We start from the raw sequence: 17,127 nt of genomic DNA on the forward strand, positions 1-17,127 counted from the left end.
AATCTTAAAATCACAGAAACTGCAGAGAGTTTACTTAGAACCCGAACTCTGTGTCTGTAGAACTTGAGTTCACTTTTTCAATGAAAACTGACCAGGAAAGAACAGCCTGTTGTCTGTTTGGATCTAAAACATTGAATAAAAAAAAATCTTGATAAGTAAAAATACCATCCCAATATTTCCAAGCACCATGAATGGAAGTTAGAAAATTGACTTTAGCTCAAGATTGTAGATTCCTTCCAGCTATGTTACCATGACACTTACAGTGGGAGTCGGTGGGATCTTGGTCAGCCAGTGGTGCTCTGTGCTGGGTGTCAGTGCCCTGTGTGTGGGCATACTGGGGACCGCAGTGGGATGCAGTGGAATGGTCAGAGAGAAGGACCAGGAGGACAGATGTGATGAAAAGGAGCAGGCAGGCAGCCATCAGTGACCATAGGATGAACTGGCTGCACTCTTCACCACCAGGCCAAACGCTTGGAGAATACCAGCAGGAGGAAAGGGAAGAGGAGGAGGAGGACGAAGAATGTGAGAGCAAAGGGGGAGAGGCTGAGTACTTTAGGTGCTTCAGGTGGAAGATTTGGTGACTAGAGTAAGGAGAGTGTGCTGAGGATGATGGGAAATGAGATGGCGATGCAGCAGGGATGACAAAGAAAATGAGATGGAAATATGGTAAACATGAAGAAATGCAAGCAGTATGAGCAAAAAATGACAATTTGTTCTTCACTGTTTAACCAGCAAGGAACAAATCACACAGTCAACAGGAAGCAGAAGACGGTAATGGAACCCTTTCTCTCCAAAATGGTGGCTCTGAGAAGCCTGCAGCGCCGTAATGCTGCATCACATCATGTGATGGGAGGTGCCCAACAGAACCGTCTAGGAACGGCTGTTCAGAAATGGTACATATCTGGCAACCCACTGTACTGATGCACTATGCTGGCTGATGCAGATGACACTGTCAATTTTTAGGGCAACATTTTCCCTGACAATTGCAACTTCATCTAAACCACCTTAAAAAAAAAAAATCACACAGTATTCAATATAAATAGGTATTCAAATATAAGCAGGGCTGGGGATCGCAGTGGGATGCAGTGGAATGGTCAGAGAAAAGTCCAGGAGGACAGATGTGATGAATTCAGAGAAAAGCCAAGTTGGGTACACCCATTCATTCCTTCATCCTTTCATACAGAAAGTTTTTCTCTAATAAATAGTGGCACTCCCAGTTTGTGTTGATAATAGAAAAAAGTTTTCCATCCATCCATTCTTAGTGCAGCATCTCAAAAAGGCTGGTTCTTTTCTCCAGCAGAAAGGAGACTCTAACCCTCTCAGTCCAGAACAATGAATTCAGCACTGCTACACTGTAAAAGGGTTACTGAATCGACTGGAGAGTTGGGTCGGACTCTCCGGTCCAGTGCTTAACTGGTTTGAATCGTACATAAAGAACAGGGATTTCTTTGTTTCAATTGGAAACTTCACATCAAAGAAGTCAAAGGTCACATGTGGGGTACCCCAGGTTCAATCCTAGGACCCCTCTTATTCAATATCAATATCTATATGCTCCCACTAGCTCAGGATATAACAGGAAATAATATTAGCTCCCATAACTATGCAGATGACACACAGCTCTACATTACAATGTCACCAGGTGACCTTTGACCCCATCCAATCACTGAACAGATGCTTAGAACAGATAAATGTGTGGATGTGCCAAAACGTCCTCCAGCTGAACAAAAACAAAACTGATGTTATCTTTGGACCTAAAGAGGAACGATCTAGAGTTATAGATCTAGAGTTATAGATCTAGAGTCAGTGCACAGCTTCAGTTATTACAACTAAAAACCAGTGATCAGGCCAGAAACCTGGGAGTACTGATGGACTCTGACCTGAACCTTCAGAGCCACGTAAAGACAGTCACAAAGACGGCCTTCTATCACCTGAAGAACATTTCCAGGATTAAAGGACTAATGTCTCAGCCAGATCTAGAGAAACTCATCCATGCGTTTATCTTCAGTCACATTGATTATTGCAACAGCGTCTTCACAGGTCTGTCCAACAAATCAATCAAACAGCTGCAGCTGATCCAGAATGCTGCTGCTCTGTTCTCACTAAAACCAGGAAGATAGAGCACATAACACCAGTTTTAAAGTCTCTCCACTGGATCCCTGTAGCTCAAAGAATAGACTTTAAAATACTGTTGTTAGTTTATAAATCACTGAATGGTTTAGCACCACAATACATTAAAGATCTGCTGCTGTTGTTGTATCAACCTTCCAGAACTCTCAGGTCTTCTGGTTCTGCTCTGCATCCCCAGAACCAGAACCAAACAAGGAGAAGCAGCATTTAGCATCTACGCACCACAAATCTGGAACAAACTTCCAGAAAACTGTAAAACAGCTGAAACACTGACTTCCTTTAAATCTCAACTAAAAACCCACTTGTTTAGAGTTTTATTTGAAACGTAATCAACTACAAATTTATTGACGGAATCTGACTATGTTGTGTTTTTATTGTTGATTCTATGTTGCATTGTATTTTTGTGTTTGATTTGATGTAAAGCACTTTGAAATGCCTTGATGCTGAAATGTGCTATACAAATAAAGTTTGATTGATTGATTGATTGATAAAATGTAAAAGTATATCTTACTCAAAAAGAAAAGTGACCTGAACTCATTCCAGCTTACTCTGTTGACTATACTAACTTAAACTTAGCAAAGACAACTTTCTACTGAGGCAAGTAATCAAACTCATCAGCAGCAAGTAACCTGAACTTGGAGTTATGAGTGAGCAAAACGCATCTGCATAACCAGCAGAAAACTCGGCATCATTCGGCAGCTCTCGTTGAACGCACATGCGCATTGGACACTGACGACGTGTTTGAAAGAAGCTCCAAACTGTCAACAATACGGCGGTTGCTGCAGCTAAGTTTTGTCACGGTAAGTCCCACTGTTTTTTAGCAAACTTATATTCGTTATCTCGGCCGTATAATTCATCCGTAAGTCCAGGTTTTGAGGTTAACTTTATGTGTAATGATTTAGCGATGCCTGGGACTAACGTTAGTCGAAAATATCATGTTTATTTAGTGGCAACAAGATGGAGCGGCAGAGCAAAAAAGCTGTCCGGGTCGCAAAACAAAAAAAGGAAAAGGGATAAGGATAAAGATGTTGACGGGTTAAAAAAGCCGCTGTACTGTTATAGAAGGCTTATGATGAGTAGACTGCCATAGGTGGGACAGCTGTAAACTGTAGGAGAAGCAGCCGTGATGAAGAAGTGTAGGGTCACCAGATTTGGGTTTCTGAAAAGGAGGACACTTCTTTTTTTGTTGGCGGGGGGGTAGAATCGGCAACGGGGGGTGGAGATGGGGGAGACCACGGGTGGGGGGGTAGAACCAGCGGTAGCAGAAGAAATCGGTAGCACATGTGTGTACATGTGCTACCGATTTCTTTGCCATACAAAGAAACCTGGAATGGAGTAGTGGAACGGAGTGCCAATGTAATCACAATGCACTGTAAGCTATGTAATGTGTTTTGAGGCAGTTGACCAAAATCCCTAACGATTTTTAAATTCCCCCCGGATATTTTTTTAGGTCTGAAAAGTAGGACATGTCCGGGAAAAAGAGGACGTCTGGTCACCCTAAAGAAGTGTTACGTTGATATGTAATTGTGGTGTTGCTTCTATTGTTGTTAGGACTGCGAAGACCCAGACGTGTCTCACACCCCCATTGGGATCCTGACCATCATTCCTGAGCACATGCATTCCTCCACTGACTCACTGCACCTCCAGTCTTCAAGTAATGCCATCATTTTGGAAGGAAGTCTTGTCATGAATGATCTTGGGAATCTTCCACATGCCATGTGCTTGCTCTTTGGACTTATTTATTCTCTGAATTTGGAGTACCCTCAACAACTGAAGTACACCTTTGACTTCATCCAAAGGGTGCTTCTGTCACTTGGACATAAATCCCTAAAACCAAAAATACAATCACTCAAAAATCTTCTGATGCAATGAGTGAATGTGATGTGACATTATGGATCAACGTTGATACCTTTACCCTTATTGGAAAAGTGATTTTTATTTCTTGTTTGATTCTTTTTTTGTTGGAGAGAGCATCATTGCACTTGCAGACTACTAAATGGTTTTATGTTAATGAGGAGAAACATTACTTCACTTCACTACTTCACTATTTACTTTATCAATGTTATGATAAATGTTGGGCTCTAGTATTGAGAATTTAGTTTCTGTTTCACACCAGTCAAGAAAGACATTTAAGCAGGGATTCTCAAAGTTTTAAAGACTGAGGGCCATTTGAAGGATTCAATATTAGATTGAAGGCTACCCTAGAAAAAAAGTCATGTCATTTTTTTCCCTAAAAAAGTCTTTGGAAAACTTTGTTTCCAGGTTAGTGTGTATGTAACCACACTTGAGAAACTTGTATTTAAGGTAAACTTGTTTAATTATTATACATTTTTTTCCATTCAAACTGTTGTCTGTTGGCTCTTCGTTCCAATAACTTAACACTTTTGGTTCATCTTACTTGAAAATATCAAGGCAATTGGTTTCCTGATATTTTGCAAGTAATGTGAACGTTTAAACGTGTAAGTATAACTTATTTTTATGAGTACTGCTTAATTGACATAACTCACAATTTGAAGTAGTCATAATTGACATTTTATAGTCAACTTTACTAATGATTTTGAGTTAACGGCACTCAAGTTTACTGCCTTTATCTGAGTGGTCTAAACATAGTTATTTTTAGCAATAACACCTTAAAATGAATTAGCTACTTTACTTGAAGATTTTGAGGCAATCGGTTTCCTAACTTTTTTTAAGTAAAGTGAACTTATTACATTTTACAGTGTAGAATTAACTGGCTCTCTCTTGCCCAATCTTTTCTCCCTCCAGCTTTAAAACCCTGGCCAAACACATTTTACTCTGTAACCCATAACTTGTTTTCAAGAATTTATGTTTTTCTCGTCAATAACAAACTTACTCAGTGCATAATTGAAACTTCAGTACTTCAAGCATGGTCGCCAAGCAAGTATACTTAGCGACCATGCTTCAATATCTCTTACTTTACTCATTAAATAATGTAACAGAACCCAAGACCCAGGATGTTCATGTGAAAATCGCAAACAAAATACATTGAGTTCAACCAAAAAAAGAACATAAAAAAAAAAAACTTGGACTCAAGCAAAAATTTAGGCTGTCAGCCAAAAAATTCTGATATACAAAAATAAAAGATTCAAAGAAAAATTTGTGATTTCAATAATTTAAAAAAAGCTATTAAAGCATTTTTTTTTGTTTTAAAAAATAATTCTTACAATTAGATTGAGATAAATTTCTTTTGTTTAAAACATTGTTTTTTTAAAATCCAAATGTTTTGATCACAGCTCAATTTTTTTTGTTTGACATGATTTTTTTTGGATTGAATAATTATGAAACTAATGTAACTCCATATTCAACACTTTCATTCAAAAAAGAATGGAATGTATTCCTTGTTCTGGAGATAAACGACTATCCTAATACAAGGCCATTTTTATTATGGGAAACAGGATAATCAATATTGATAGGTAAAATAATAGCATATTCATCACAAGAGAGAAAACAACAAATTTAGAAAAATAAATAAGTTATTTAACTCACTTTTACAATATTAATCCAGATTAGCGAATTAAGAAAGAACAAATGAACTCAAAACATCAATGGGAAAAGAATATCCATAAAAAAACCTAAAATATAACAACTTCCAATATAACAATATGGTTGGTCATTATTTGACAAATCAGCTTAAGCATTTAAAAGAAAATTCTATTCATCCAAGCTATTTTAAATTCAATTTGCCCAGGTCCCTCTTGAAAATGAGAGTTGAACGTCATAACGCACTTCTTAAAAACAGTGGACCTGATGGATTAACCACTGAGTTCAACAAACAATTCTGGATCATGTTCTCACCACTTTTCTGTAAGGTAATAAATGAAATCAAATCTCATTTTATGGTACCACCACAAATGAACACAGCTGGCATAACATTACTCTTGAAACTCAATAAGGACCTGATGCTACCATCCCTAAACTTAATGAATATAAATCTACAAATTATTAGTAAAGCAAGAAAAAACAAAAAATCCTACATTAATTCACTCAGAGCAAATTGGCTTTCAACATCATCCATCATTTTATTTTGGTAAATCGTCCACATTAAACACAGAAACCAACAAAAGGAAAAAAAAAAACAACAATAAACAAACCCATAATTTACCAAAAAAGGAACAGGCCAAAGCAAAGCTTATTCTTGCCTACCCTGTTTCTGACCTAACAACCCACCAGGATAGCTTCACAACACATATATAACAGCGTAAGATTTTATCATTTTACATTTTATAAAGCTCTGTTAAAGCTCACCAAGAAAGAACATAACTTAAAATCATCATTCAATTCATTCCACAGTTTCACACCAATAACTGAAACACATCTAGACTTTATCCAAACCTCACAAATTAGATTTATTCTCTCTTAGCTTGAATCCTTTCTGAATACCAGAAGGAAGACTTTTATTTAAGGCTTTATACATTATTTTCAGTATTTATATATAAAAAATATCTTTAAATTTTAATGTATTACTTTGGATAAAGTGTTTATCAGTTATTTCATGGTATGCCACCTTATTAATAAGCAGGGCCTAAAATAAATCAATTAATCGTACAATAAATTAAAACTATGACGTCATTTTAATTATCATCTCTTCCAGCCTTTTTTTCTTTCTGTTGATGACACTGAATGAAAAAAAGTTCAACTCCGCTGCTCTCCACTGACCCTCCCTTCCTCATATCCTCAGTGTAATGTCCAGTTCACACTACACCATCTTAGAGCTGTCGGCCGATTGTCGACCCATTTTCAAAACCTGAGAGATCACACATTAGCCGACAGAAATAACAGTCCAATCGGGTTCCATCGTGCCGTGTGGTGTCCACCAATGGGCACAAAATAATGGCTACAAGTCCAGTGAAGTCATTTTAAAACCAGGCATTAATCAATTCTTTACTACAATCTACCTGCAGTGCATGTGGCTCTAGTGTCAATGTAACGTCCTGACTGAATGAAAATCATTAGAACCTATTTATGTCACGTTAACAAAGAACAGCTGAAAAGTTACCGGGTTCATCAATTGGTAGCAATTTCACTACACAGTAATCTCTATTTAAATCTAATGATTACTGAAGGGTAATATGGTAAACAGATTTCATAATCGGCACTCTTTTGGTTGAATGCAGTATTTATTTACACTTTGGTGTTTTTATTCAAGTACATTTTTGTTAATGGAGACTGAGAATCAATTTTATTTATTTTTTTGGTTGTTTGGTTTATTTCATCAGTTCCAGTGTAAAATGTTCTTTTGAAAATAAAGTGTATCTATCTTTGACAGGAAATCACATGAATTATTACATCATTTCCATTAAATCAGTGTAAAAGGTCTTCAAACAATATTATTATCTATCGCAATCATTTTTGAGACAATTAATCGCTGAGCAAAATTTGTTAATGTGACTGGCCTACTTCTAACTTTTTTTTTGCAACATTGATTTTAATATATAATTTTTGAGCAATAAGACAAATGATGCATAACCAAAGAGGAATATATAATATACAATCCTTTAGCATTTATTAAATCTTATATTTTAAACAATATTCCAATAGTTTTTGCAACTTTATTTCTAATATATTCTATGTGAGGCTTCCAACTAAATTTGTCTATAATAATCCTTAGAAATTTTGTCACATAAAATCTTTCGATTTCAACTCCATTTAAGCATAACTTTACGTTATTATAGATCCGATTACCAGAGAAAATCATGAATTTAGTTTTTCCGTCATTCATTATTTATTATTATTGTAATCAAACCATGTTTTCAACTCAGCTATCTCTTTTTCTACTGTTTTTATTATTTCATCTATTTGTTTTCCAGAAAAAGAAAAATTATATTGTCAGCAAACATTATAAACTTTAACAGACTGGATACTGCAAAAATATTGTTTAAATAAAGTATAAATAATTTAGGTCCTAGGACTAACCCCCATAGGCCATACAGTTCATATACAGTTCATATGTACCAAATAGTCGTGCATGTTCAGTAGTAACAATAGGTCAATAAACACACCTACGGTATTAAACTTCTGATCAACTGCTGCAGCAACAAACTCCATCACAGCTAAGGTTGTGGAGCAGTTGTTCCTGAAGCCGTACTGCTGCTCGTTCAATATATTATTTTTATTAAGAAAGCAGTCCAACATTTTTATTAATAATTTTTCCACATTTTTTTAAAATTATGGTAGCAATAATATCGGCCTGTAATTTGTTAATATTTGCTTGTCTCCACTTTTATGAACTGGAAAAACCTTTACTATCTTCATTTTGTCAGGAAAGGTTCCAGTTAAGAATGATCTATTACAAATATAGCTGAGTGGTTTAATAATACTATAAATGATCTCTTTCAAGACAGCCATATCAATATCATTACAACCATTGGATTTAATTTTTTATTTTTTTTTTAACTACGACTATTACCTCACTGTCACTCTCTATTCCGAGGAACATTGTATTAATATTATTAAATTTATAATTATGTTTTTCATCTCTAACTTTTGGCAATTCGTTTACTAAATTAGGACCGATATTAACAAAGTACTTATTAAAGACTTCAACAATATCCTCTTTTTTCCACTATAGTGTTGTTATGTTTAATACTTATTGGGAAATCTCTATCTTTGTTATTTTTAATAATACTATTAATTATATTCCAAGTACCCTTAATATTATTGCAGTATTTTTGCAGTAACCTATCATAGTAATCCTGCTTTTGCTTTCTCAGCAATGATGTTACTTTTATATATATATATATATATATTTTTTTTTTTCCTGAGTTGGGCACTTAATGAAATCCTTCTATAACTTATTTTTCTTTTTACATGCCTTCTCCAAATTCTCTGTCATCCATGGAGTCAATCTATTTTTGGATGTTTGTTTATATTCTTTAAAGGGACAATAATGATTGTAAATTCTTACAAATATTTCCAAGAACATATTATATGACTCGTTAACATTTTGCTAATTATAGTTTAATAATTCTACTTTCATTTCGTCAGGTGATTTTACTCTAATGAAATTAATCATTTGCTTTGTCATATTTAAGTTAAATTGATTACTAATATCCAACATGGTAAACATGGCAAATGATCAGTTATATCAGTGACCAACAATCCACTTTTTGTTTTCACATTGAACTTATTTATAAAAATATTATCAATCAATGACACACTGTCTTTAGTTATTCGTGTAGATCTTAAGATTAACGGATAGAAACCTAAACCAAACATTGTATTTACATATTCTGTTGTTTTAGTATTCTCATTATATTTCAGCAAATCAATATTAAAATCTCCACAAATAAAAGTAAATTCTTCATTGTGCCCTTCATACGTCTCTAATATTTTCTTATTTAACTCATCTATGGACGACCCAGGAGTTCAATAAATACGATTAATTAACATAACAGATAAATATTCCATCAAGTTATCAACTGAAAATGTCATTTTAGTAACAACCATCCATCTCAATCCAGACCTAACAAACGGTGCAACATCACCTCCCCTTTGGTGGAACCTAGAAAGAACATTTGATATCCTGACCGTCCAGCAGATTCTTTCCCTCAGTCATCCACCTTCCTCAGATTGTTACCACAATAAATTTCTCAAAATTTTCAAGGTAGCTTTTTATCTGAGAAAAGTTGCTATACATACTCCTACTATTAAAATGAATTGTTGAAAAGCCCCCTGCACCCCACATTAATACTGTATACAGAATAATATTCACAATGTTGTATAATATTATAACTGAAGTTGGTCTCTGGGTTTATATCAGTTTCTATATCCTAAAATGTATGATCTGTAAAACACTTAAAATTCATTCTTTGACTCATGACTAAATTATATATTCTTCACTTCCATCAGTATGTTCAGAACTAAACAAAACAGAAATGTAAAATACAAAGCACAGAAAACTGTAACCCCAGCAGTACCTAGTCAGTTGTTCTGTTCACCTATATTCCTTCAGCTCAACAACAGTTCTCATGGTTAGAACCTCAGCTTGCTCAGGAGAACCATTAAGTTTGATCAGTGTCTTACAATTTAGTCCATGTTGCCTGTATTTTTTTCTCTTTCTTCAATATCCTGGCTTGGTAAGCAATCTCTGCATTCTTCTTTGTGAAGTGCTCATTCACAAACACATCTGTTCCCTTTAGTTTTTATTTTTACAACTATTAGCAGTTCAGGTTTATGTTTTGTACTCACAAATCAAAGGATGATATTTGGTCTTTTTTTCCTTTTATCCAGATCTGTATTTGGTTTTTGAGGCATTGCAGAACAAGCAGCAAAAGTTTTACTATGCAGCTAAATCCCTTTGCTGCTCAAGAGAAAATAATTCATCAGGTTTTACATCTTCCTCTTTCTTGTCTTGTGTTGTTGTCCTGTGTATGTGCAGTGTGTCGTCTTGAGTCCAGATTTCACCTTTCTTCTCACGTTCTCCTTTCTTCCAAACTGTTCCAGGTCCTCCACTCTTTTTTCCAACTCTTCTATCTTCTCATCCTTTTCTTTGATAATTGCTTTCAGTTGTTGAATTTCTCCAATCAAACTCATCAGGCTTGTTTATTGCTTCACCAAATGACTCAGTATTTCTGACATAACATTCAATGACAGCTTGAGTTCTTCCATATCTCTTGTTAAACATAAAGATATTTTGCTGCTTGTCAGCTGCTGAGAATCCTGGTAGTTAACGAGGCCTTCGCTGGTTGTTCAAGCACATGTAGCAAAAAGTGCTTAACATTGAAAAGAAATGTTGGTCCTACAAGTGAAAAACTTCAACATTTGCTTGGATGCTGAGTTGTATTTCAGATATTCAATAGAGTTCACTTAATTGCAAGCCAGATCAACACACTCCCTCATAGCTATTAGCAAGCTTTACCAAAAACAAAAACCCAACTGATAGTACATGTAGATTGTTTCATTTAATAATTATCCCCCACCAGGATCAAGCAAAATCTGTAATAGTTCCATGAGATGCAGAGAAAGTTTTTTATGAAGTGAACAGGAAATTCTTGCTCGAGGTATTAGAAAAATTGGATTTAGAGAGTCGTTCATCAGGTGAATAAAACCACTGTATACTGAACCCACAGACACATTAAGTACAAATGGAATTACATTAGTTTTTTGTTACATAGAGGAACTAGAAAAGGACGCCCCCTCCCACCCTCTGTTCTTTTTTATTGAGACACTTGCTGCAGCAAAAATGAAAAATAACTAAATCAAAGGAATCTGTGACTCAAAAGTCTATATGCAGATGATATTTTTACATGAATTCTCTCCAAGAAACTTTTAATCCCATTGATTACTTTTCCAAAATTTCAGACTACACTGTAAACTGGGGAAAATCCATTATCATTCCACTCTGATAGAGCATGGGACTCTGCATCTCAAAATACTACATGACCTCTCACTATGGAAATATCAAATATCTGGGCATAAATCCATTCCTCAGGCTGTCAGAATTATTTGTTCATACCCCAAAGTGTCCTTCAGAAAACTTGCTAAGCCTGGTGGCTGGGCGCTAGGCCAGTCATTCATCCAGTGGTCTGTCGTGTTTTTGAGTTAAAAAATGTTTAAAGTTGACAAGAAATTTGAAAATATCACTTGATAATTATGTGTTATTAAAAGATTGGAAGATCAATACCTGAACACCAGCTATAAAGTCTTAGAAATGCAAATATTTAAAAAGACTTAAAAAATAAGCAATGCTTAGCCTGGTGGGGGCACAAGTAAAGCCTGGTGGCCCACCAGGTCACCAGGATACACTGGAAGAAACCTCGCTACCTAAAAAGATCGAAGATGACCTTAAATGCTGGACAAACCTTCCATTTTCACCATCGACCATATATCCACAATTAAAACAAAGATACTTCCACAACTTAATTATCTATTCTCAGTCCTCTCAATTACCCCTAAACAAAACTGGTTTAAATCAATTGACACATGTATCTCTCAGTTCGATTGGAAAAATGATAAACCTAAAATATCACTAACAACTTTGCAAAAAAAATATTCTTGGAGGATTAGAGGCAGCCAACTTTCTTTTTTTTTCTAGCGAGTCAATTGCAGTATCTAGTCAAATGGATTTAATTTGACAGTCAAAATAACTCATGGTTAGACATAGAGCAAAACCAATACACCTCAATATCAGAATTGCCATTTTCTATGCAAACAAAAAGAATTAAGTTCTTTCAAAGGCCCACAATAAAATCTACTGTAACAACCTGACAGAGAGTTACAAGAATCACTGTTGTGGAAAGGGACCCCAAAAACAATCCAGAAAGTTACAGAAGGGTGTAAGACGGCTGGACAGGAATACTGTATGCAAGATGCCACAGAATAATCAGAGTGGAATACAAACTGGAGACTATTGGATTAAAGTGGAAATTCCTTTCTAAGGTGGTGGAAAATGGCTGAGCTAAGATCCTGTGGGACTTCCAGATACAAATGAACAAAATGGTAATGGCCAATCAATCAGGCATTGTGATTACTGAAAAGCAGAAGAGAACAGCCCATGTGATCCATGTGGCCATCACAAGATATACAAATATGAGGAAAATGAGAGAGCAGAGAAATGCCAAGGACTCACCCCTAAAGGAATTCTGGCACCTGAAAGCAGCTGTAGTGCCCATGATCATTGGAGAACTAGGGACAGTTACCCCCACACAATAGAAAAAAAATGTTTTAAAATATGCCTGAAGAAACAGAGATCTCGGTCCAGAAGAGTGTAGTCCTAGAAACATAAAACATACTACAAAGAACCCTGAAGCTTCCAGGACTCTGGTAGAAGACCCAAGCTGAAGATGAACAGCTACCCACCCAACATGGGGGAACCAGGGAGAGAAGAGCTATGTATGATGTATTCAATACTCATCATACTTGGCAGGTCAACTGCTGTATGGCTATCTACAAAGGCCAAACTCATTCAAAACTGTCCTTTTAATAAACTGAAGCAAAATTCTCTTTCTTCTATTTCTGTTTTGCTGCCCCAGAGGGAGCAAACATCTAGTGAAACACTTTCTCTATCTGGAACATCCAAATAATAAGGTCAGTGTGATGGCTGCAGTTACGGCCACACAAATATATTTTCAATCACACCACATACATAGTTCAGTCAGTCTCACCACATTTATTTTTGGGTTTCTTTAAGTCTAGGATTTAATTTACATAATAACTAGTTTTGTTTAGAAGGAAACACATCATAACAGTGTATTCTGGAATAAGTGCGCACATTTTAATTTACACCGTTATGTTTTAATTGATTTAACCTTTGTTTGTTCTTTGAGTTACCTCAGTGTCGGCTGCTCCAGTCCTACAGGAGAACAAAGAGGTGCAGCAAGCCTGAGACTGCAAATTGGTTCATACCACTACTCATCATCAAGAGGAGGGAATGGGATTTTCCTATGTTAGCTTCAGCTAAAAGACTCACTAATACAGCAGCTAGATCAGGGGTCTCAAACTCCAGTCCTCCAGTTGCTGTCCTGCAGTTTTTAGATGAGCCACAGGTACAAAACACTGGAATGAAATGCCTTAATGACATCCTCCTTGTGTAGATCAGTCCTCCAGATCCCTAATGACCTAATTATTCTTTTTTCTTTCCCCCAAAGAGTTTTTGTGGCGCTAGTGGCTCATATTTTTGTGACAGTAGGCAGACAGGAAAGAGGGTGAGGAGAGGGGGGAAGACATGCGGCAAAGGTCACCAGGACCGGGAGTCGAACCCACGACGTCCGCGTCCAGGACTAAGGCCTCCAAATGTGGGGCATGCTAACCCCCTGTGCCACCACAGCACACTCCATGACCTAATTATTCTATTCAGGTGGTGCAGCAGAGGCACATCTAAAAGTTGCAGGACACCAACCCTCCAGGACTGGAGTTTGAGACCCCTGATCTAGATCAATTACTCCATGTTCCTGTATGTGTCAGCTAAGACATATAAACTGACTGACATTTGAGAATACACAATGACCGAACACATAAGTAAGAGTTAAAGAAAAAACAAACCAAGGTTTAAGCAGGAAAAATGTCCATAGCCTCTTACCTCTTACATCCTCATCCTCTATAGTAGTGTTGGCACTCTCGCTGGACTCCTGTAAAAAGCACAAATATGAACATATGTTCTTCATATGTAGAGTAAACTGTAGCCATCACAAAGAAAACGTAAGAACAGGCATCAGGCTTAGACACATATCAGATTGGTCATCTTAAAGTTATCTAGTGGAGCACTAAACAAAGAGGGTGCAAAGAAATGGTATTGTATAACTATTGCTTAGCTTTAAGTAATGAAAGAATAAGTCTGATGGTCAGAGTTCTGTGGTATCCAAATCTTACTAATTGCACCAGCATTGAGAAATATTATTTAAATTTGAGACACAATAAATGATAGGACAATTTAAATTTAACCTACACTTGACATTTCTCATTTTTGTCAAGTTCAGCTTTCTCTTCCAAACAATTCTGCTTTAGGTTGAGTTTGTGTGATGTTTCCAGAACATGGTGAATCCAAAATATTAGCATTGGAATCGATGATGAAACTGAACTTCTGATACCTCTTTATGGTGTGCTACCAATGTACCGTGCTGCACAGGCCACCCCCAACCTCAGAATAAATTATTGTCTATTTATGTGTGTGGATTTCATAACTATATTTTAGGTTAATGTTTATGATGTTTTACCCTTCACAGCAACATTCACAGTGAAATTGTATTGACTGTTTCAGCTTCCTTTCTATCTGTTTCATGTGATCTCTATGCTGCAACTGCGAAGCAATTTCCCTGCTGGGATGAATAAAGTACTTCTATTCTATTCTATTCTATTCTATTCTATTCTATTCTATTCTATTCTATCTGCTCTGCACTCTAAAAACAGCTGATGTAGCAGAAAAAGCTGCGCAGAAAGAAGCTAACCTTTACTTTTTAAATGTCATCACTATTAAAGAACTGCTATCTACGGAGCCTCCTAGGGGACATGGAGGATTTTTTTTTCTTTTGTGAGGGAACGCAACACTTTTGCGTTACTTTAGAGGTAACGCAAAAGTGTTTCGTTCCCTCACAATAAAGTACTGATCAGTTCATGCAGTATAATTGAATACTGTAAGCCTTTCTTATGGTGCCCATCATATTTTCTGCTATATAAGGCTTTTGTAAGGTTTTTCCATGTTTGTTAATATCTCATTGTGAAATATCTGAAGCTTTATAATTTTTTCCTTAGGATATAAATGCAACACAAATCTATGATAAACAGTAACTTTCTGCAAGTAGGAAAGAAATAAAATAATACACCCACACCATTTGGACTACTTCTGAGTTATTATAATGGGGTAATGAGTCATCAGACAGTTTTGATTGTGTCTCTTATTGGTTTGAATGGTTTGAAGGGCCGTTTTCATGTGCAGTTCCATCTCAACCATACACAAACAGGCACTAACAGACAGTGAATAAATCAATTTTCAATCGGTTTTTTTGCACCAAAGAGATGAGAATAAACATGTTTTCACTGAGGCTCTTGAAATGTATATATTTGAAAATTAAAATTAACATTTGTGACTGTATATAAAGTAGATGAGCAAATATTGCAGTAAGCATATTGCAAGGGGATGCAAAAATTCCTATTTATTAATGAGTCATATCTGCTAATGTTAACCTAGCCTATCAATCCCATTTAGACATGGGACTGATGTTCATGAGCATGTGAAGCATCGGACTGGAACTGTCTGAGCAATATCATAAAACAAATCCTGATCAGGACATCATGATAAAACTATACAGTACTTTGGTACAGTTAATAGTCATTTTAAAATGCTTCTTAAAACTCATTTTTATTCCTTGGCATTTAATTGAACTAGTGTTTGATACTTTGTTTTTATTCATTTGTGTTGTTGTCATTCTTGTACAGCACTTTGGTGCAGTTCTATGCCTGTTTTAAAGTGCTATATAAATACATTTGACATTGACATTGACATTTTTAAAGTGCTTTGTGAATAGATTGACATCTATACATAGATTAGTTTCATAACATATTTTCATGCAAGACATTAACATGTAAATAGAGAAATGTGAATCAAACAGTAAGTAATGGGTGTTTTCAACCAATTTTCTTAAAACAAGGTGTACTGAAGAGTTTCTATTAGTTGAATGTTTGACTAAATATAATAAAGTTACTTCAAAATCATGAAAAGAAAATTGTATCACCTGTTCAAGCATATACATTAGGTGGTTTTAATAAAGTATAAAATAAAGGATGATTTCATTAATCTAATGAGAGATGTGATATGTCTCAAGCTTTTATTTGGCATAGACAATTAACACTCATACTATGCACAACAACATCTAATGTATACTACACTATAACCTAGCATGCCATCAGGTAACAGCGTAGCACAAAGTTTGAAAACAAGCATGCATGTGTTCCCACAATGTCAGTTTATGAGTTTATGAATTATATGTGATGACATTGATCCAAATGTCTGCCTAAGCTCACGATCAACACATTGTAGATGTGCTTGTGCTGATCTGAAAGGGATTTGAACAGGAACAGTTTGGTATTCATGCAGTCGCATGGTGCCCATGTTGTTCCAAACATGCGAAATAAGACTGATGTCATCATTATAGAGCTTTATATAGTTTAAGAACACTGAAATGGGAAGCGAGAGTCATTCTGTGATTTAGACAATAAAATGAATGAATGAATTATTTTGGAAATACAATCCATTTAAAACTGAAAAAAAAAACATGCAACAGTTTTGCATGCAGACATTATTTTCTCACATGACATGAAATTTTCACAACCAACAGAACACAAAAATGTTCAGAAGCAACAGTAAAGCTTGGCTCTAAGCAGTAGGGCAGTAGTAGACTACAGCTTCAGATCAGCTGGATACCTTGTTTCCATCAGCTGGGTTGTGGATAACAGTGGTTTGAGGCTCCTATTTTGAAAAGACCCACAGCAGGACAAAAGCAACAGGTTGGTGCAAAGTGATAGTGTTAGGAGGCAATACTAATATAC

General features: G+C 35.8%; 1 protein-coding gene across 8 annotated transcripts in view; it reads right to left on the bottom strand.

Moving 5' to 3' along the window:
* The window catches only part of camk2d1 (calcium/calmodulin-dependent protein kinase (CaM kinase) II delta 1), a 113,814-nt gene that overhangs the window by 10,100 nt on the left and 86,587 nt on the right, over positions 1 to 17,127 (bottom strand). For 4 of the 8 annotated variants that reach the window (XM_044097131.1, XM_044097127.1, XM_044097126.1 and 1 more), the window contains 2 exons: positions 17,003 to 17,047; positions 14,165 to 14,213 (listed from right to left, as the gene is read on the bottom strand). In XM_044097131.1, the coding sequence (XP_043953066.1) occupies positions 14,165 to 14,213; positions 17,003 to 17,047 (94 nt within the window). The remainder of the gene's footprint in view (positions 1 to 14,164; positions 14,214 to 17,002; positions 17,048 to 17,127) is intronic. The other 4 variants (XM_044097132.1, XM_044097129.1, XM_044097128.1 and 1 more) reach the window with 1 other exon arrangement.

This window comes from Gambusia affinis, linkage group LG18 (genome assembly GCF_019740435.1).
Source record: "Gambusia affinis linkage group LG18, SWU_Gaff_1.0, whole genome shotgun sequence".
Classification (NCBI taxonomy): domain Eukaryota; kingdom Metazoa; phylum Chordata; class Actinopteri; order Cyprinodontiformes; family Poeciliidae; genus Gambusia; species Gambusia affinis.